A 24172-nucleotide genomic window follows, 5' to 3' on the forward strand; every position below is an offset into this window, starting at 1 on the left:
TCAAAGTTAGTTTCTACAGTCAACATCTGAAGTCAACAAATTCCTTGTCCACCTGACTAAGCTTGGTAAGCCAATTAGAGCGTAGACAACAAGTCCTTACTGGTTCCCTCTCTAACTTTGTGTGTCACTTGGTGTTGTGACTTTTGCATCATTACTATATCCTCTTATAGCCACCAATCAGGCTAGAGGAATATGAAAATGTGAACTTAAATCAGTAACCAAGACGAAATAAATTCCGAAAAGAATAAAATTCTCAATCCTAACCCTGAAAACTAACAAATCTTCACATTCTGTATGCACCTCATGAACTTCCAAGTTAGGAGTTTGTCTAAGAGGCTTAGAAAAACTCATTTACATCTAGGGATAATGTTTACATCTATTCGTCAAATATATAACTAAACAAAACTCTCAGTTTCTGACCTGTAAACAGCGACACAGACGAGTGCGTTGCCCACCAGTCCCACCACGAACACCAGCACATGCATGCCAATCAGCACACACTCGTACAGGTTGGGTGAGATGTGCTTCTCTATCAGGTCTATGTAGTCGGCGTTGTCGATGCAGTAGTCATTGCTGCAGCTGACGTTAGTCTTGTTGTAACCGGAGGAGTTGTCGTCCGGGGACAGAGACGACGTCTCGTAGTCGTACAAGCCCGACAGCTCGAGGTCCATGGTGAAGGGTTCACGGGTCTGAGTAGGAAAGTGGTGTCATTTCTGAAAAAGAGGGGAAGTTACTGTTTCAACAAGTCATTTGACTGCTGGTTCTTAGTTACTCGTAGAATTTGATTATTCCAATATGTCGGGGTCTATAAAAAAATATAAACTAACCAAGGGAAAACTGAAAGCCTTACAGGGTGACACAGCATGAGGTTCCTAGAAAATCTTCGATGTAAAACTGTAATTGAATATATCTGATAATAAACATATAGCTTTTAACATGATCACACGTCACTCAGTTTATGTAATGCGAAGATTTATAAAATAGATCAAATAATTGAAACAAATAATTCAAACGAATGGTACATTAGCCCTTATCACCGTTGGAAGTGTTGCATTTAGTCATATACAGGGTTAGGCAAAAGTCTGGAACCCCCCCTTTTAACTTTTTAACGCGTTGCAGTAAGAAAACCAAACTCGGTACATATTTACAACATACGAAATTGCACATTTTCATCAAATTTCAAGTTATGTTATTTTGTAAGTTACAAATTTGCCCCAGCCCCCAAAATGGGGTATTTTGGGCACAGCCTCAGATTTATAAAAGTAAACACCTATCATGTAACCCCTCATTTTAAAGGGTGTATCAAGAGAAATTGAATATACACAAACCAGAGGTCAATATCACACCCCTAATCAAAATGGCAGCCAATTTAATTATTTCAGATGAGCAAGCAAGATAAAGTCTGGACACTCCCAGTTAACTTTAAAAATTTTATATTTTAATACTGACCAAAAGGTGAATTTTCTTTTTTATAAAAGTATGCTAAGTTTAGTTTTCCTGCTATAACCTGTTAAAAAGTAAATAAGGGATATTTCAAAATGACTGTCATTTTTACTGGGTGCGATATTGACCTCTAGTTTGCGCCATTTGGTTTTTTCTTGAAAAACCCTCTCATGAGGGGTCACATGATAGGTGTTTAGATTTGAAAATTTGGGGCTTCCCCCAAAATAGCCCATTTCGGGGGCTGGGGCAAAGTTGTTACTTTGATGAGAAAGTGCAATTTATTATGTTGTAAATATGTGCCAAGTTTGGTTTTCCTACTGCAATGCGTTAAAAAATTAAGTGGGGGGTTCCAGACTTTTGCCTAACCCTGTATATGTTTCTAATGAGTTACATAATAAGTTTTAAACTAATTGCTCACTATAATTCAGTTTACCATATTCGTTCTCTGAATGAGCAAAAGAGCTTTAGGTAAAATAAGTAATTCCCTGAATCAGGTTTTTATTGGTTAATATTTTGTTATAGTATATTTTTAAACACAGTATACATTTAAGTAAAAATCTATTTGATTAGATTTAACAGGCCTACGTGACCAAAAGAACTAAAAGTTTTTATAGGAAAAAATAATTTATAACCAAATCTAAAGGAAAACATGTTTAAAGTAGTAGAGTGGGTATTTAAAAATCTAAATGAATTAAATAATTAACACCCATATCATTTTATCAATTTTGTATTCAAATTATTTAAAAGCACTTTAATAATAGTTGTGTGAGGATAGAACATTCAGCTAGCAGTCATAGCGCAGTTCTCCACGTCGTGCTTTCAGCGAACACATTGTTTTATGGCAAAGACGTGACTACTGCATTCCATTATGAAAAATTGATTGTTTTCCAATGCTTGATTGAAATGCACAAACCGGTTGGATTTTAGAAAATTCGCCTATTGGGTCTGATGATGATTGGAGTGTCCAATCGAAATCGATCACCACTTACCATCTTTTTTGTATATTTACCGTCTTGTGAGTAACAGTATAAGCGTAAATATAGGTTTTAAGTGTTATAAGACGTTTCTTTTATTTACTTTCTGTAAATTTAATAACACGTACAATGCTGATCAAGAAGTTATTTTTTGACATTTTTATAGCATCATCGATTGTTATTTTATCTTTATGGCTATTAAGTAGTATTTTCTGAACATTCCGTTTTCGCTAAGCATATTTAGTAGCCACAATAGGTTATTATTTGTATAATCTTATTGGCTTGGTAGCTGAGTGGATTAGTGTTATATCCTCGTCTAAAAAGTTCTAATATCTTGAAATGAATCAGCATCTATAGTTCTGAATCAATTATTTCATTGCAATTACATAAGATAATAATAAAATAATACTTCTTTAAATATCAGATTACTGTATAATTATTTAACATATGTATTTTTCTTTTTTTAAATGGTTATTTACAAGCTAAAATATTTTCTACATACAAATTAATTTAAACCTCAACTATGTCATCAATCATCAATTAATCAAATCTATCAAAAATATGTTTAAGGTCAGTTTTTAGAGACTTAAGCCTCACAAAGGTTGAGTATGTTTATTTTAGTAATGATTATTTAAGTCAAACCCATGGAAATAAATATTGCTATACAATACTTGATTCCTGCTCAAATAATCCTCCTAAAATCCTTGAATAACTTTATCTGATGAAGCACTGATCTGTGATCGGATCATGCGCATTGTTCTATCGCCTCATCCAATATAGAGCGGTTGTTGCGGTTTCCCGCCAAATCAACTGCACAGCCGATTTGCATTGAATTGGCGGGTTTGTTTTGAGACCGTATTTTTATAAACCTCACTTCAAAGCTGGTTTGTTTGTACAAGGTACAAAAATGTAAAGCTGATTGTCTTATTTCACTGGTGTATATTAAAAGGGGTTTAGAGTGACAACTTATATTTTGATGACAGATTTTGTATAACGGCACACTCTAATTACTTTTTATTTCTAACACGATGCATACACAATATTTCCTTTTAACGGGTATCAATGCCAAATCAACAAAATAATTGTTAGGTTCCTCCAACTCATTTTAAAAGGTGGATTCCATTAACAACCTGCTACAATATAGAAACAATACAGCATAACAAACTATGTTTATGTACATTATTTTGACTATTACATTTTTATGTTGATATTTGTTTCATACCAGATTAGTTAACAACTTTATTGACTCAATAACTCGAATAAGAATGTTACAGGGCCTCCCTCTACTGCTGCCAACCTAATTTCTGTTACATTATCCTGAGTGTCTTCCCATGTAATCAGTTCGGTAAATACACTACGTACAGTTGAGCCTGTATCTTTTGTGAACTCCATTGAACTTTATTTGTTTTCAAATTTCTACGACAGTGAACGTAATGCCGATAACGCAATGCAGTTAACGATACGTGTAAGTAATGAAGGTAATTTCCACAATAAAGCATACTAAAGTTCAAAAAAGAGGTTTCTTACAATACTTTACATTCAAATGTATACGTGGGGTTCAATCCACGGCACATCCACTAAACATTTGCTCTCGTAACTCTCTTGTGAAATGCCACTGGCGTAGAAAAAGAAAAAAAAATGTATCCTATTTGAATAATAAATATAAAAATTCTAAACATTTTTTCTTTGTATTTAGTTTAAGTAGGAAGGACCAAATATTATTTAGAGTGAGCATTTCTTCTGTTAAATATTATTACAAAGGAAAATAAATTTTTGTTTTAGTCCATACAAATCTTGAGATGTTTTAAAATTTTAGTTGTATCGTAAATGAAAGTGTACATTTATTTCTTTGAACTCTGGAGTTGATGAGGTATGGCATTTATTAGTCTTCTACAACTGAAGGGTAATATGAATGGATTGCAAGTATCTCGTTGTTTTTGTTTAACCTAGTAACATATAATAATTTTTACGTTTGTAATTAACAAGATAAAGAGAAAAAAAATACAAGCCTCTATAATATTACATAATACCTATTACATAATTAAATTAAGCGGACTCCTGTGATTTTAAATCTTTTAAGAATGAAAATTAGTTAATTTAATTATTACATTACAATCAATTGGTAATGGACTTCCGCTATACCGAATACCAATTATGTATTCATAGAAAATACTATGAGTGAATTACTTTTGTGTGTAAACGTGTCGTTCCAAAGGTATCACTGATCCATATGCAATCGTAATTTGGATAATTGGTTAAAACAATGAACAGTTCAGACAAAACATACTCGACATTTGTCAAACTAATAGAACAATCTACTTAATGTGAAAGCCGCTGACAGTGTTACCAGACATTTATCCATACAGTTTGTGTTTTAAAAGGATTTTGCTATTATATGCCTTTGTATATTAAAATCTATTACCTCTGATATTCTGAATTTAAACTTAATCCGGTATAATACGAGTACCATCCACAAGACGTATCGTTTTAATATTTCCTGCACATAAAAAAACAAACTATTGATTTAAATTATACTTTGTAAATAGAATCACAACTTTTGTCCTAAAAAATATTTAATTAACAAAGTTTAATCAAGTGACAGTTTGTGAATCTGTAAATCTAGGTTTATTGTATTACATTTGCTCTGTAATATGTTTGCGGAAATTGTTTTTACATTTTTAATGTACAAATCTAGGTGGCAAAATGTAATTGGTATTAGAACGATTCATTAACTCATTGACTACAATAACCTTAAACGTCAGTCAAATTATCTTATTGTAAACTAAATGACACCTTACTAGTTTACTAAAAAAAAAACACGTTAATGAGTTTACTCATTTACTCTTGTAACTCAAGAAGAAACAGTAATGTGTTTTTCTGAATATTGGTCTTAAGGATGGGCTGAGTAACGACATTACTTGTGGCAATTTATCCCCACTAATGATCTTCCGAGGTAAATTAACTTTTTAACTGTGGCCTGGATCTGTAACTAACAGAGTTATACAATTAGCAATTATATGGCTCTTATTAGCTTAATTTAATATCAAGAAATACTCATTTTAATTAAATATTCATATTCACTCTTCGTAAAATTAGATAAAGTAAATTTAAGAAACATCTGATATCTTCAAAGTAGTGAAATAATAATTTAAGTTTTCTTAGATGTAATTAAGCCGTGAATTAAAAAAAAGTTGCGTAAAGCATGATCTCCAGTGATTTTAGAGAAATTAAATACACAGATTGTACAGTTTCTTAAAAAGTATGGTTTTAAATAAAATGTGTTTAACTTGGACCTGTAATTTAAATAATATCTACAATTGGGTACTAATGCATCAGGGAAAAATTATTTTTATCCCATTTTTGTACCTAAATATGTAATGGGGAGGTCCCACTAAAAATTCAAAATTCTTAGCTATGTATTATTTTGATAAATTTTAATCTTAATTATCTATATCATTTCTACTTAAAACAATGTAACCCTTTTTTGAACACTTGTGAACCACCCACCCTCCCCACTCCCACTTTTTACGAAATTTGTAGGATTTCCCAAGAATCGCTAAGGCTTTGTACCTATAAACAGTAGAAACAAGATTTAAGTGTCATTTAAAAGAGTATACAACTGCTAACAAAGTTATACATTGGTTTGAATTTACCTCTTCCATACATTATCTCTATTCAGGTTTGTTCTTTTCGTGATGGCATTATCAATGTTATTCTTGATTTGTTGGCTACTCATCACTAAATTAAATTCCATGTTGATAGCCCCTGGATTACTATAAATGACTATAATATTGTGGTATAATTACCTCGTCAAGTAATCCAAATGATGTGTTAGGCTAAAAACCTACATGTTTCGCCGTTAATACGGCATCGTCAGGGTACAAACACAGTAAGACATTGCTTTCACACGCATACAATAAATAAATAACACGAAACGAATTACGAACATAACATTTAGATAGGCCTATCACACGACGCGGACGGTCCCGGCGCAGGTAGTAGACTGCAGCGTCAGACTCCTTGCTCATTGTTGTCCACGTTATCAGCAGGACAAAGGTCAGGTGGTCGGTTACTTTGGTTTATTAAAACATTGAAGATGGAGTGTGAACGAAACTGTAGTTTTTCATTGAGGATATGTCCACTTGCGGTGTTGTCATTGTATAATTTGTATATTTCAAATTCCTCAAGCGTGTTTAATTTACTACCTTTTCTACATACATGTAGCACCTCTAGACCGTCAGCAATCCCACTCATATTATGGTTTAGGTCAATCAAATGTTGGGCGAACGCTGAATTCTGTTTGATTGAACGTGGTTTGGGCCTGTGTTCATTGTAACGAGTAACGAACCCACGACCTGTTTGACCTATATATTGGCTTGGACAATCTTGGCATTTAATTTTATAAACACCTGTCATTTCAATTTTCTCTCTTGTTTTGTCAGTCTGTGACAGGTTATTGCGAGTACGATTTGTGGTTTTGAATGTTAATTCTATTCCCTGCCTACGAAGCTCTTTGGATAGGCAATTTTGTAATGTGTGGGAAAATTCAACACAAACGTACTTCTTACGCTCGTCCAATTGTTTGACCTTCCCTTTGTGGTGTTTGGTTATAAGTTTGTCTACAAGCCTGCTGTTGTAGCCGTTAGATGTGGCTATATGTTTAATAATATTGTATTCTTTGTTGTAATTTGTGGGACTTAGAGGGACCGTTAGAAGTCTATGTACCATTGAGTTGAATGCTGCAATTTTTTGTGAGTGTGGGTGGTATGAGGTTGCATGAATGGTCTGGACTGAAAACGTGGGTTTCCTGTAGATTTTATAATCAAAATTATTGTTAATTTTAGTTACAGTTAAATCCAAAAAATTAATTGCGTTGTTCTCTTCCGTTTCCAAGGTGAACTTTAGCCTGGGTTGTTGAGATAATTTAATTGTAGATCTAATTGCCTTTTATTGCCATCAAACAAAACAATGGTGTCATCGACATATCTATTGTATAGGACTATTTTTGAATGATATTTGTTTTTGTTTGATAAAATGTATTCATTTTCGATATGATTTAAATATATGTCAGATAGGATACCAGACAGTGGGGATCCCATGGCTAGACCATCGGTTTGAGAATAAAATTTTCCATTAAATACAAAATAAAAAACCATAACAAAATAAACCATACAAAATAAAAACCACAAATCGTACTCGCAATACCCTGTCACAGACTGACAAAACAAGAGAGAAAATTGAAATGACAGGTGTTTATAAAATTAAATGCCAAGATTGTCCAAGCCAATATATAGGTCAAACAGGTCGTGGGTTCGTTACTCGTTACAATGAACACAGGCCCAAACCACGTTCAATCAAACAGAATTCAGCGTTCGCCCAACATTTGATTGACCTAAACCATAATATGAGTGGGATTGCTGACGGTCTAGAGGTGCTACATGTATGTAGAAAAGGTAGTAAATTAAACACGCTTGAGGAATTTGAAATATACAAATTATACAATGACAACACCGCAAGTGGACATATCCTCAATGAAAAACTACAGTTTCGTTCACACTCCATCTTCAATGTTTTAATAAACCAAAGTAACCGACCACCTGACCTTTGTCCTGCTGATAACGTGGACAACAATGAGCAAGGAGTCTGACGCTGCAGTCTACTACCTGCGCCGGGACCGTCCGCGTCGTGTGATAGGCCTATCTAAATGTTATGTTCGTAATTCGTTTCGTGTTATTTATTTATTGTATGCGTGTGACAGCAATGTCTTACTGTGTTTGTACCCTGACGATGCCGTATTAACGGCGAAACATGTAGGTTTTTAGCCTAACACATCATTTGGATTACTTGACGAGGTAATTATACCACAATATTATAGTCATTTATAGTAATCCAGGGGCCACCAACATGGAATTTAATAGTTCTGCCTGTCAGGCAATTCTGGCCACACAATACAAAAACGTTAAGATAAAGCTGGCAAACGCTACACAAAACATAAAATTTAACAAAGACTGTTTAAAACTGAATGTCATCCCTAAATACGCACAGATAAAAATTCAAAATCAATCTTACGCTGCAAAGAAAACCAAGAATATGGCTGAGAAATTATGGATTAAAAATGAAATCAAATATTTGTATTATAAGAAGTCTCTACTCAACACTTTACTCATGAAAAAATATCTAGAATTAGCTAACACAGCCCATCCAGTTGAACTGGAATGCCTAGTTCGACACGTCGAATCAGGCGTTTCTAGAGTCATGAGGAAAAAGAAGGCCACAACACGCAAGAAACTCACACAACTGGTCAATAATCAAAAGAATAAGGAAACCGCTATAATGTTTGATTTTGACTTTTTCCCTAACACAATAAATAATACCAACATTTCGTTTGACAGTGAAGAAATGTCTTTACTAGATAAAGGCCTTAAACATAACCTCCCAATGACTGGTAAACGAGGCATGTTCAGTGAACTTATTAATGCTGAAGTAGCTATAAAATCAATATCTGACAATGACGTTAGGAATGAAGCCAGGTTATGTTTATCACGTAAATTAAAATCAAAGTACAAACAAAGCCCTAATTCTGGTAACCTAACGAGGACACAAAAGCATGAAATCAATGTTCTCAAAAACATCAAAAACAAATTGTCTGAACACAATGCTATGCTTTGCAAAGCCGATAAAGGAAATACCACAGTTATAATGTACAAAAAAGATTATATCGCCAAAGTTGATGAGTTTATTACTGCTAATGATGTTATTGAACTAAAGAAGGACCCTACAAAAAATTATCAAACGAAAATAAAAACTTTAATAAATTCGAGTAAAGTATTATTCACCGATGACGACATCCGCTATTTACGCATTATGAACCCATCAGCCCCAACACTACGAGGACTCCCTAAAGTACACAAAACAGGTGTTCCCATCAGGCCACTGGTTGATTACACAAACGCACCCACATACAACATCGCTAAACGCCTTGAAAGGATCCTGAAAGATAACATAGTATTAGAAAATAATCACAGTCTAAGGAACTCATATGATTTCATTGAAAAAACTAAGGGTTGGCACGTACAAAACCACCACTTGCTTGCCTCTTTTGATATAGTGAACTTGTACACGAATGTACCCGTAGAAAAAACCATAGACTTAATACAAACAAACCTAACCAACAAATCAACTATGTTACCAGAAGCAATAACTGAGGTAATTGACCTACTAAAAGAGATCTTGAAACAAAATTATTTTGTATTTAATGGAAAATTTTATTCTCAAACCGATGGTCTAGCCATGGGATCCCCACTGTCTGGTATCCTATCTGACATATATTTAAATCATATCGAAAATGAATACATTTTATCAAACAAAAACAAATATCATTCAAAAATAGTCCTATACAATAGATATGTCGATGACACCATTGTTTTGTTTGATGGCAATAAAAGGCAATTAGATCTACAATTAAATTATCTCAACAACCCAGGCTAAAGTTCACCTTGGAAACGGAAGAGAACAACGCAATTAATTTTTTGGATTTAACTGTAACTAAAATTAACAATAATTTTGATTATAAAATCTACAGGAAACCCACGTTTTCAGTCCAGACCATTCATGCAACCTCATACCACCCACACTCACAAAAAATTGCAGCATTCAACTCAATGGTACATAGACTTCTAACGGTCCCTCTAAGTCCCACAAATTACAACAAAGAATACAATATTATTAAACATATAGCCACATCTAACGGCTACAACAGCAGGCTTGTAGACAAACTTATAACCAAACACCACAAAGGGAAGGTCAAACAATTGGACGAGCGTAAGAAGTACGTTTGTGTTGAATTTTCCCACACATTACAAAATTGCCTATCCAAAGAGCTTCGTAGGCAGGGAATAGAATTAACATTCAAAACCACAAATCGTACTCGCAATACCCTGTCACAGACTGACAAAACAAGAGAGAAAATTGAAATGACAGGTGTTTATAAAATTAAATGCCAAGATTGTCCAAGCCAATATATAGGTCAAACAGGTCGTGGGTTCGTTACTCGTTACAATGAACACAGGCCCAAACCACGTTCAATCAAACAGAATTCAGCGTTCGCCCAACATTTGATTGACCTAAACCATAATATGAGTGGGATTGCTGACGGTCTAGAGGTGCTACATGTATGTAGAAAAGGTAGTAAATTAAACACGCTTGAGGAATTTGAAATATACAAATTATACAATGACAACACCGCAAGTGGACATATCCTCAATGAAAAACTACAGTTTCGTTCACACTCCATCTTCAATGTTTTAATAAACCAAAGTAACCGACCACCTGACCTTTGTCCTGCTGATAACGTGGACAACAATGAGCAAGGAGTCTGACGCTGCAGTCTACTACCTGCGCCGGGACCGTCCGCGTCGTGTGATAGGCCTATCTAAATGTTATGTTCGTAATTCGTTTCGTGTTATTTATTTATTGTATGCGTGTGACAGCAATGTCTTACTGTGTTTGTACCCTGACGATGCCGTATTAACGGCGAAACATGTAGGTTTTTAGCCTAACACATCATTTGGATTACTTGACGAGGTAATTATACCACAATATTATAGTACTAAATTAAAATTATACACAATTCACTAAAACAAATGTGGACGTATATTTCGAGTTTTCATCAAAACCCAGCCTCTGGTAACAACATATCAAGTAAACAAACAATGATTTATAATGTTTATGAAGATGTCACAGTTAATTTATTATTGTCTTTCCAATTTTAATTTTGTTCTCACCCTCTTCTGGAATCAAAAGTATAAACATGGGGCTGATTGTAGTACTAAGTTGGGATATGTTTCTTTTATCAACCGCCATGCAAGCAGCTTCTTTACGATTTCTTAGTTTCCAGTCTGCTTCCTGGTGGATCATAGTCGATTCAGTCCAATGTATTCTATGTTCTTCAGAGAAGGCATGATCACTAAGGTTGGAATAATTCTCCAAATGCTCTTCTGGTGTTCTTTTAGTCTCTTTTCCATAGGTCGTGATGTTTGTCCGTAATAACTTTTAAAGATTCATTCTATTCTCCTTTAATTTGTTAATACTATGCTAGCGCACACATAAATTTTTGTTCATGTAAAATCATGTTTGCCTGGATCCAAAACCCATGTTTATTGAGCTAAGCCTATGCCAATACCTCCTATGATGTATTTTAGGAAAGAAATTCTAATAAATAAATTATTTTGTCTGACAATACAAAGACCCATTCCATATTGATTGGCAGTCCATATTAAATATGTTTTTACGCAAAGAACTCATGGCCTGCAGGAACAAAATTATTTTTTTTATGGCTATTTATCTCTTTCTATGGCTCTGCGTGTTTCAAAGAATGGAAATAATTTAAAATTGAATTTCTTACTAAGAGATTTAAGTAGAATATTTATATTCGAGAGATGGTTTATTACTATTAACTAATGTCAATCAACACGATCTCGTTTAAACTCCATTTAATGTGGCTATTATCCAAGCTCTAATCACAATCTCGGTTATATTTACTCATAAATACTGTCATAAGGTATTCAACTACTTTTAAAAAGCGTTGGTACATTACTTGGACATAACATTCCTTGAAATTGTCTTCAACTAATAAATCTATAACAGAGTATAGTTAGCTTATGGCGAGCATAATACATTCTAGATTACACAGCACATCAGGATATTGGGATTAATATGGTAATATCTATTGTGATGGATCTAAAGCAGATTGTTTGTAATGTAATCTCCACAGTGTATTGATAAACAGAGCAATATGTACTAATCAGTCATTTAACTCTTTCGATTACGTTGAATATTGTAATAGTCAATTTGTTTTCCTAACAGTGCTGAACAGTGAACATATTTTCTAAATAAAGCAGACTACTTTTGTCAGCTAAGATCTAACTGAAAAATTACATTACCCTTCTCTTAGTAAGCGTTTTTTATTTTCTTTTTCTTTTTTGAGGGCTAATATTTAAATTGTAAGTTTTAAAGTCTATATTTTTCCATTTTATAATTTGCATTTACGATTTTGATGTATAACTAGAACGTCAATTTGTAAATATTCCACTACATGTAGACAAAAAGCAAGTCAATTCAAGTATCATTCAAAGTACTATTTAATGGCCACTGCCAACTAATTTTCTTAGTTTGTTGTAGAGACGGCCAAGACAAATAAAAAGCGCAACCCTTAGTCCCAGAGATGAACAGTTAATTAAATTGAATCCTCAAAGGTCTCTAGTGAATGCATTCGAGACAAGTATGTAATTGAATATGGACCTTCTTTATCGCTAAATGAATTGATTTGTTATTTTCCTTCTTATACGTATAACAAACATTATGGAACTCGTAAAATTAATCTTTTATCCTACTAGTTGTGTAACTTATAATTAATATGCTCGCTCAATTTATGAAACTATACTATTATAAACCATACACAACAACCTAAAGATTATTGCTTATTGAATTAAGTAAAAACATATAAAAAGCATTGACTGAACCAGCATGATACACAAATAAACGTTACTTTTAAATTACAATGAGGGTGGAATTTTTACATTGCTGCTTTGGTTTAGCAAAGCATCAACTAAGCCAGAAATTAACGGATGAATACCTTCAAATAACTTCACCGTTTACTAATATTTTTTATATAATACTTTATCTTTCATTCCAAAAATACATAAAACTTGATTTTCCCCCAGTGGTTTAGAGCCAACCTGTATGTAGGTTGATGTAAAAAATTGAAGTTTTAGACAAAGAAAATTTTCCTCTGAAAAATACTGATTTCACTCCATAACCCTATGCACCATCTATAAATAGGGTGTTTTTCAAAGTATAAATCCTGAAACAAGACAATGTAATAGTTTATAATAATATGCAAGGAAAAGGTTTTGACTTTGAACTTAACCATCTACGTATCCGTCTCAATAGAAATCAGCAACCAAAAGTATGCCAATGTATGTTTCCTACAACATAGTGTTATTACAGTTAAGTGTATAAAATTGTGACTATTTAAACAAAAGTTGATGATCAACATGATAGTTTCAACTACTGAACCACTAATAAAACTTGTCTTCAAAATTAAGCTGTTGATGGTTTTTGTATAGTATGTTTAAAAATTATAATTATGAACACATTTTAAAACAAAATTTGTATAGTTAACACCACCATTGCATAAACTCGTATTGCGTTTAATATTTGAAGCAATAATTACCTCGAATATCGTCTAAGTGATCAATAAGTAAAATGCAGACCACCTTTCTTTGAAATGAAAGTTTTAATGAGCGTCGCTAGAGCTGTGTCAGATTGCCTTTGGGTGTTAAACAAGTGTTAAGAAACTAAACATCAACTACTGCTTGTGGCAGAGCCATTAGGGGCAAATATAAGGAACTACAGTTTGCATAACAAGATAGAAATTTATAAAAGTTTCTAAGTAAAAGTAACTATTTTAGTAACTTGGAGCGTGTACTTTAAATGCTAATTGCACAAAAGTTTGACTTATAGGGCAATTATAGGGTGCAGAAGAATTAATTGGTCATCGAACTTACTTGTTGTTAAAAGTTGAACAGTTTACAGTATATACTGTTAATATGTTTTAAATTTTGACTTGAATGGATTTAAATTTATTTTACTATCTGGACGTTTCATACCAAACTATTGAGAAGAAAAATACAATTCAAGATGGATATCAAAAGTTTTTTTAATAAATTAGAACTGAAATGTACTGTATGTTCGAAAATTCAAGGAAATTATAATCAGTAATAGTTAGAACCATATAAACACCAAAATATTAATATGTACCTCTTAGTAAATGTTTAGCGATGGTGATTTTATATTTAAGTGTCAACTTTTAAACGAATCGAGCTTTGAATATTTACAAGCATTAACAACTTAAATATTTGAGGGAGCAGAAATAAAAGGTGTGTCAAGTTTAAGAAAGGATTTGTCAGAGGTTAGACAGGAATTTGGACTAAACTCTCACTTTTACCACCTGTCACGTTCCAGTTCAAAAAGTGTTTACGAGTAATATTCAGTTTTATTACATTTTACTTTTTCCTTTTTTTACTATGATTTTAGAAAATAAATACTATAATAACTTAATTTCGTCTAAGCTAAAAAAAAATAGCAACGAAACAAAATAAACCTGATACATAAACTTGATAAGTCTGACCACATTGATGTAAGTTTATTATTGAACTGGTGAATCAGATAAGATTAAAATATTTTGTTTAAGTAGCTTTTTACAGAGCTCATTGTATTTTCAAGGTGGGGATTAATATAATTGAACATCTTTCAACTATAACATTGTTAAATATTTAAGTATATTTAAACTTAAACTCTATTTGATTCAATACAAAAATCATTCCATAAATCTTTAGTGGTGTCCATTTGGAATATACATGGTTAATTATTGAAAAGTAAATGTGATTCAAATGGTGCATTACATAGGTAGTTACAGCGTTGTTTTTGAGTGCAAAAGGCTATATTTGTTGCTATACATATAACTGGCCGTTTTTAAGGACTTAAAAAATGTCAGTTTGCGTTACACATATAACGGTATTTCTTCCATGTCATGAAATTTAATTTAGGCTACCCGTTTTGGAATAGTTACCATGTAAAAGCATCTGATAAATGAGGATATTTGATTTAGAGAATCAAAAATCTTCAAACTCTAAAATGCTTAAAAAAATTTGTATGTAAAGCAATTCTTTTATAATCACATCCTCACGACTATCGAAAAAACTAGTCGCAAACATAAAGGTTGACATTGTTAACAGTCAGAGCCTGTGCCTTAAAAAATAAAAGGTCAGGTTCGTTGACCAGCTAACAGGCTGTTTCTATATTTGTATCTTCATGTTTATGAAACACCATATTTTTCATTCTTCGTTCTTTAAATGTCAAATTTTCTACTGCAAAATAAATTAGTAAATACAACTACTTTGCAGTCTGTGTTACATCGTCAGTTATCACATTTTGTGTTTTGGTTTTTAAACAAATAGAAAAGATGGATTTAACAACCACAATCAATTCGCAGTTTAAAATAAACTCACTACAAACCATATAATTTTCTAAAAGTTTTCTGAGTGTCTCAGGATTGTAAACGATTTCATTACAAACAATTAGGGTTTTAAAAAATTTCTAACCCTTTCTACTTTATATTTTACATCATTCATCCTCATCTACATAAGATTTACATTTTAAGTAGAAATCAAAATATTTATTGTCCTTTAACGATTATAAAGTTGATTGTTTGTAGGTTGGGTAACTACATTACTCTTAAATCTATACAAGATTGAACGCCTTCTTATCATAATACATAAGATAAAAGATACTTTTGGCTAAGCCCTCGAAAAGTTTCCCTACGAAAAAACCTTCACTCAATACAAAATAAATTATAAAAATCCTACTGTCCTATAATGATTATTTCCAAACCACCTGTCCATGTCCAATCGGAATGATACTTCCTTTTTGCATATGCAATTTTTCGGTCGATTCCCACACTTAAAACTAAGTAGTTAATTGTGCTACGTTTTTTTTAACTTCTTGCGTTTAAAACTACATTTTCTTAAAATATTTGTTAAAAAATTTATTTTGTTTTCAATATACATAACGTATAACACAGTATAATCGAAAACATTACGTATTATTTATTGTGAATGAAGTAACTCAATTAATTCTGGGTTTTATTTGAACCTTAGAAAATATTAAATGAAGTTAATCCAGGGTTTTTTGCACTTTGTTTTTTACTGAGTTTAGTTCCTAGAAACACTCTCACACATCTATTTTGATGAAAACAATAATGTGAAATGCAGTATGCTTGATCGTATTTATGGATTCTGCAAACAAATAAGTGTTAATCATTTTGTATTTTTTTCTAAAATTTCCTACCTTTATTTGTAACATGGTAGGGAGACTTTTAACTTGTACTGAAGCAAAAATTCCTGTACAAAAGGTTTTTGCTGAGGTCTGTAGGATGAATTAGGATAGTTGACAAGTGAAAATTATCTTGTAAACACTGTAACTAGCTACGCAACATACATAGGTCATCTTGTACCAGCTGATGAGATGTCAAAGAAATGCAGGATTACGTGGTGTGACTTAATCATTCAGGCAAAGTCACATTTGACGCAGTGCTGACATCCACGTGAGCTTTAATCCATACTTTAGGTGCTTTTATGAGTCTGCAACACTTCCTTGTAAAATTGAATGACATTTAATAATACTTCTAGCTCATTTCAAGCCTTTTATAAAGGACAGCTTTGCTTTACACTCCAAATTAAAAAAAAAATTGAATTAATTGTTAACAAGGCATTAGAGGAATAGAAGGAAGCACGAACGGAAAGTCAGTTGAAAACAGCAGCAGTAGGTTAGGACATGAAATAGTTATAGCATAATAAAAAATAGGTTTTAAGTGTTTTTGTTGTTTTTTTCAAGAAGTATGTAAATATTAGTTTTAAACAATTTGTAAAAAGTATGATATTGTGCCTCTAACGCAATCTATTAGACATCGTCGGTCAAGGATTAAGCACACAAGTATCAAGTAAGTAAGTAAGTATAACACATTCTGATAATTTTCTAAATTAAATGAGTAAATATTGTAACAAATATCTTTATTTGCATGTATGAAGTTGTTCCTGGTCTATTATTCATAGTTATATAATAAAAAGCATAGTAATAAAATATAATTGAAAATTTAGACTTTATAAATATTGTATTTATATTTAATTGTAAGATATATATTGTAAGGATACTTTCATTTTCCAAGCATATGTGAATTTGAAAAAAAAATGCCCCCATAACATTCAGTTCTACGAACAAATTTACGGCTTTCATCAGTAGTTTTAATTTCCTAATTTATTTTTTTAATACTAACTAAGCTGAAATGTGTTTAGTGGTATAAAATAAAGTTAATTTAAAAACTGACTTCATGTTGTGAAGGAAACTTCATTCGTAGACAATATAATATAAAGTAAATATCGTAATAACTATAAAAGTAAAGATACAAATTATGAATAGGAAAATGTCAAAAATCTCAGTAATTCACTAAAAAGCATAGAAATCAATGTTCATGCTATTGTTATTGTAACAATAAAGTATTAGGTGTATAAGACAGTAAAACTGATAATGATAAATTTGTATGCACACAAACTTTAAAAGTTATAGTGATAGCTTAGGTGTTAACGGTGAAATTTTAAAGTTAAAACCTAATATTTTGCATTTTTTATTTTCTTTATATTTGAAAGTAAGCCTGAGTGAGATAATTTAATATCATTACAGAAAACGTGAAAGGATGTAGTCTAAAAGCATTTGTCTTTATTTAGACAGAAGAACTTTCGTTTTATCAGACCTAAAATATTCTGTTTTAATACAATTCTTATTACATCATTTTCTATATTGTCTATACAAATAAAAGTTCGTTATATAACATTAACAATGTTCTATAACAAACTTTTATTTCTTGAATTCAGGTAAAAAGTTAAAAATTGTTATGAATGATACCTTTATCATTGTTTCAATTATAAGTTTATATTTCGAATTTTGTAGTTTCTTGAATATTGTAAATTCATTTCAATTACAAACTCATAGTTTTGTGAAAAAGATCTGTGTAATAATATGTTTGTATATACTAGTTTTTATAAATTTTCATAGTTCTGTGCCTACCTGTATTATTGATCTTCGTGTTTACAGCGATAAGTAGCGGATTTGTAGCCAGGTATCTGTAAATAATATATAAAAGTTAATTTCTGTCTACTATATTCTTATAATTTATTATTAAGATTGAACCATTATAAATTAACTGTAAATAATACTAAATTCAACACTATGAGTGGCTCCTATGAATGTTCGTTAAGTGAATCACAAACAATACATAGGGGACCTACAAAAATATGGTTTTCTATTAAATGTTAATCAAACGTGTAACCAAAACTTTAATTATAAGTAGTTCAGTATGAACCATGTTTATTTCCTTTCATACTGTTCCAAAAATAGATGATAATCTATTTCAAAGGATATTGGTGATTTGAATAAATACAGTAATTTTATATGTCACCAATGTCATGGTTAATGTTTAATAAAAGGATTTAAATCGTATGCGATTTAAATCGTTTTAACTATAGAGTCAAAGTAAAACATTGAATGGTTTTAAAACAAATGGGTTCTAATGAATAAAATGTTTTTTACAAAAATTATAACTCAAACAATACTTTTTTACAAACTTGTTTTAAAGCAACGCTTTCAATAAAAGACATACAAGTTATTATTAGTCTAATATAAACACCGTTTTTAAATATAAATATCACATACACACATAATGTTACAAAAAAATGCCTCGTTTCCAGATACTGTACTTGTTAAATTTGCCTATATTCAGTTCACATGAGGTACTATCATTAACTATTGAATTGCTATTCGCTTATGAATTGCATTAAAAGCTGGAAATAATCGTTTTTATTAGAAGCATATATGCATACCATTTGTAAATGTAGGCTACAAGAATAAAAAATGTGAAAAAATATTTTAAAGCATTCTGAGCACAAAAAGTACTTTATTTTGTAAATTGCAAACTAGTTTTATACAGTAGGATTGTTTTCTAGAATGTTTATAGCCTCGACAAAATAAAACGGAACAAAGAGGTCAGAACCGAGGCTATGTTTACTGTTCTCTCAGCACGTTCCATATTGCCAATGACCCGACTTAGGATTGTTGGTCTTTGATGGTTTTGTAATGTAGGAGTAGAAATTAAACTTAATTTGACAGCAAACTCCGGATGTTCAATTGCAAAGATTTGCTGACTGGAATGAATTGAAGAGGTGATAGATACATAAAATTTGGTAGACAATAACATACTAAGTTGATTTTTTTTAATATCACGAAATAAATCATTTATCTAATACGTAGAGACATATCTTTTTATCCACCCCGCAAGGCACCGGTTTTAGATTATCATGATAGCACGGTCTATATGCTTAAAGCAGTTACCTGCAGTTTTTTTCGTAATGTGTATGTTTTAATTGTGTGTTAACGAACTGCAAGCTTTGAATATATTATATTCACACCGAACTGTGTGAAAAATGCACATCAAGCTTCTGAGCAAGCTGTAATACGTACGTAGAACAGTTTATCTTAATTAATAAAAATCTTTCACTCAAATTTATCCATAAACTGTTAAAGATTCGGAACTAACATAATATGTGGCAAAATCCACAAACTAAAACTATTATAAGACGAACCTTTTGCTAATTACTTATATAGGGTGATTTTTTTATTGGTGCGGTTTTTAAAACTAAATAAAAAAATGAAAAACAACCTGCATTGACATAAAAATGCATTTATTTGAACTACAGTGTCATGACATTAACGTTTAAAAATGATTTCTGTCATATGGGCTCCATTCCGTTCGCGTAGAAAGCCCAATCGAGAAGTCCAATTTTCGAATACTCTTTCCAGCAGCTGTGGTTGAATTCCGCCAATAACTCGACGTATGTTAGCTTCCAAGACATTTAAAGTTTGTGGCTTGTCGGCGTATACTTCAGACTTAACATATCCCCACAGAAAGAAGTCTGTTGGCGTGATATCACACGACCGTGGGGGCCAGTTGACACTACCTCTAAATGAGATGATACGTTCACCAAATGTTTCTGCCAAGAGGCCAATTGTGTCGTTTGCCGTGTGGCACGTCGCACCGTCTTGTTGGAACCAGACATTTTCTAAATCCACTTCAAGTTCGTTTAGCTGAGGAACGAAAAAGTCCCGTAACATTGCCCGATAGTGTTGAAACTTTAAATGACTTGGAAGCTAACATACGTCGAGTTATTGGCGGAATTCAACCACAGCTGCTGGAAAGAGTATTCGAAAATTGGACTTCTCGATTGGGCTTTCTACGCGAACGGAATGGAGCCCATATGCCAGAAATCATTTTTAAACGTTAATGTCATGACACTGTAGCTCAAATAAATGCATTTTTATGTCAATGCAGGTTGTTTTTCATTTGTTTATTTAGTTTTAAAAACCGCACCAATAAAAAAATCACCCTTTATATATAAAAAGAAAAATACTAACTACAATTTATTTGCATTAACAGCGGTTCTTGGATGTGTGTATGTACCCTAGTAGCACAAATATATATTAAATACATATGAAAATATATTTAAAATCTATATTATATATCTCAAGTGTGTATTAATGTCAATTTTATATAATACTAGCTGTAACCCGCGGGCTTTGCCCCGTTTAACTTCTTAATTTTCAAGATTATCTCGTTCGCATGGCTCAATCACGTCCTGGTTGAAGTTTGTTCGCTACGCTCACTCACCTTAAGGTTGGAGCTCGTTCGCTACGCTCACTCACCTTTAGGTTGGAGCTCGTTCGCTATGCTCACTCACCTTTAGGTTGGAGCTCGTTCGCTGCGCTCACTTGCCTTCAGGTTAGCTCGTTCGCTACGCTAACTCGCCTCCAGGTTGAAGTTCGTTCGCTACGCTCACTCACCTTTTGGTTGCAAATTAGCTGTTGTCATAAATGTAAAAGAAATAATAGTGCTGCACCCTGTTGGTAATCCTTGTAACTTTAATGCTATTGAACATCATAGAACAGAACCAACTTGTTTAATTGAAACAGCTGTTAAGATTCAATAATTCCATTTCTCATAAGGTTAACATGGGAAACTCCAGAGCCACTGGGGCGGAGCCCGAAAGGATTTTTGAAATAAGAATATGCCTATATGTTAATCGGGAATGTGAGCTATCATCATGCCAAATTTCAGCCCAATCCGACCAGTATTTTTCGAGTTTACTTTTCCCATACACACATACAGCAACCACCTCTTTTTTATAATAGTATAGATTTAAAATATATTAAATATATAAAAAATATGTTTTTGAATCTATTAAATATTAAAAAAATATGTTCCAATAATATATTTTAGTGAATAATATTTAAATAAAAAATTTATTTAATATCTCTTTCAAACATCCCATTGGGCCTAAACATAAAAACACAAAATAATGAAGATTTAGTATGAAAAGCACAATTATCAGTTGAGTAAATTGATTAAATAGTTCATAAAAACAAATTTTGAAAAAATTACTTGTTATTTTTTTTTAGCCCGGGTGGGTCTCGAACCTGGGTCCTTCGACTTATGAGCCTCTTACCTTACCTCTGAGCTACTTGTGACTGTTGTCAGCATTACTTTTCAAATGGTGAAAGAGTGGCCGTCAGTTGCAATGGTTGCAATACTTCAAAATTTTTGATACTACAGTATAATATGATTCTGTTAATCTGTTTTTCTGTAATTCGTTTCTTAAAAGGTCGCCAGTCACTAGCACCCTTTTCTAGCCAATCATTCGAGATTTCTATGATCACATTCATTGTCACATATTGCAATTTAAAAAATACTAGTTTTTCGTTTGACCCAAATGTAGGCTGTGGAACATGTATACTGCCTCTTAACTATATGCGTAATTTTTTCTTTACCTGCAGAATGGAGTGACACCATTCAGAGTACGTATTATTATTAACTTAATTTTAACGCTTTCACAATAGCAATTATCATACAAAAATGCATGTATAAATTGATAGACACTATAAAAAACAAAAAGATGCAAATTATTTATTTGCTAATTATAAAAGATTATAGGCTATATATTCTACAAATATATTATTATTTTATAAAAAAAAAATATCTGACGTGTTTCAAAATATATTTATAAATACTTTAAATGTATAATATAGTTTCAAAAATATGTTATATATATATATTTAAAATATTCTCAACACATAATTTTTATTTAAATATTTAATAGGAAAAATATACATATAAAATATGTATATTATAGATTCTATACTTATTTGATCAATATATATTATGAATCTATTTTATATATTCAAAACTTATATTTAATTTATATTTTGCATTGCTTTTTGGTAATATTTTAAATATATATTTGAATATATCAAACTATTATTAAAGATATATTATTTATATATTTTATTCGAGGTTCTATCAAATACAACTTTAAATATATAACATATTTATAAAATACATATTTGTGCTACTAGGGTAATTGTGTCTATAATTTAAGGTTTAAGATTGAAGGACTAAATATAAGTTTGCATCGGGACGGTAAAAAAAAACTACGCTAGTTGTTTGGTGTTGGGAATGTTCATAATTGGCAACCAACCGATCAACCGTTAAGTTTAAGCTCCGATTAGGTTTTGTGGGGACAGTTATTAGTTTGTTGAGTTGTCAATAAAATATTTAACATATCTTTTGGTGCATGTATGCATTACATAGTATAATATGTGTTATGATAATTTTACGGGTCAATTTACTACATGTAAAGTAAAGCTAATGGACAAGCAGCTTTATAATGTACCAAGCATATATTTATATATATATATATATATATATATATATATATATATATTAATGTTTTATTTCCATAATGTAAATCTAACTAATGGTGAGGGAAAAGTACACATTTATATAATAATGTATTAACCTTTGAGTAAACATATATATGTTATTTGTAATCTCATCCTCATTGCGGTGTGACAGAAATACACTTATCTATTTGATTAGCGAACGAAAACGTTTCTATTTGTACGACTCGCACGACTGGATTGCGAATTCAAGATCCGATTTGTGGCATGAAAGGAACTACATTAATAATAACCAGCTAAATATTGAAGCAGATACTCGCCTCGGAATATAACGCTTGGAAGCATATTCCAGCTCTAAAGAGTCTGTCAGATTTCTATGGCGTATTAATGCACTTTATATTGAAATGAAAATGTAAATTTGCTAAAAGTATACGTTGTGCGTGTAAAAATTTCTTGATTTCAATGTTTTGAAATAGAGTAATAAATACTAAAAGATTTTGAAGTAACATCTTATTCATGAAATATTTTTAATATGTATTAAGAAATAATCATTTTACAAAACTTAGGCCTAAACAAAGTAGAAAAATAAAAATTATTTAAATTACATATTATTATTAAAGTTATTAAAATAGTTTTATTAAATCTATCATATTGGTGATATAATATTATATTTTTAATAATACTCACGTAAGATGTGAAAGATGTTTTGTATTTTAAATACAAAATGGTTAGAGAAAAAGCTTAACCTATTTAGCGGAGATTTACCATGAATAATAGTGCAATAAAAACTACTTCAATTTGAAACTAATCATATCGTTATACACAACAATAATGGTGTTATTATTCTCTTGGATATCTAAAGACACTATTATAAATATATATTATTTTTTGCCGTATTCATACTATTTCACTAGTGAAAGCCTCGGCACTTGAACATGTTTTTATCAATAAATACAATGGAGTAAGCTAACAAGCTAATAGGCTAACAATCAACTCTATATCAAATGTATTGACGATCAATATTAATCGGTGGTTGTCTATTTCATTCTAGTAATTATCAGTCTAGTAATTATTTTATAAAATTACTGAATTTTTGCACTGTTAAATGTGAAAATAAATCAAATAAACTGAATAAAAACAGATATTTATTGTATTGTTGAATTTTGTCAGGGTCTGGTTAATTGTAAAGGACACTAGCTTTATATAATAGTACTTAAACTTGTGTAAAACTTATATGTCAAAATTAATGAGACGTATTAAAACTAGTTTTTCTTAACTAAGAATGTGTGAGGATATTTGTTGTTATTTGATGACCTGTTTCATAGTAAATTTTACTTATAAGAGTAGTAATATAT

General features: G+C 31.5%; 1 protein-coding gene across 3 annotated transcripts in view; it reads right to left on the minus strand.

Annotated features, from left to right (window-relative positions):
- LOC128994714 (orexin receptor type 2-like) overlaps nt 1-24172 on the minus strand; it is a 252608-nt gene that overhangs the window by 18241 nt on the left and 210195 nt on the right. For all 3 annotated transcript variants that reach the window (XM_054419450.1, XM_054419448.1, XM_054419449.1), the window contains exons 2-3: nt 18099-18154; nt 421-713 (exon numbers count right to left, since the gene is read on the minus strand). In XM_054419450.1, the coding sequence (XP_054275425.1) occupies nt 421-671 (251 nt within the window). In that variant the 5' untranslated portion in view covers nt 672-713; nt 18099-18154. The remainder of the gene's footprint in view (nt 1-420; nt 714-18098; nt 18155-24172) is intronic.

Source organism: Macrosteles quadrilineatus, unplaced genomic scaffold, assembly GCF_028750875.1.
Source record: "Macrosteles quadrilineatus isolate MER2022 unplaced genomic scaffold, UCM_ALF_1.0 Scaffold_5__1_contigs__length_97177068, whole genome shotgun sequence".
NCBI lineage: Eukaryota > Metazoa > Arthropoda > Insecta > Hemiptera > Cicadellidae > Macrosteles > Macrosteles quadrilineatus.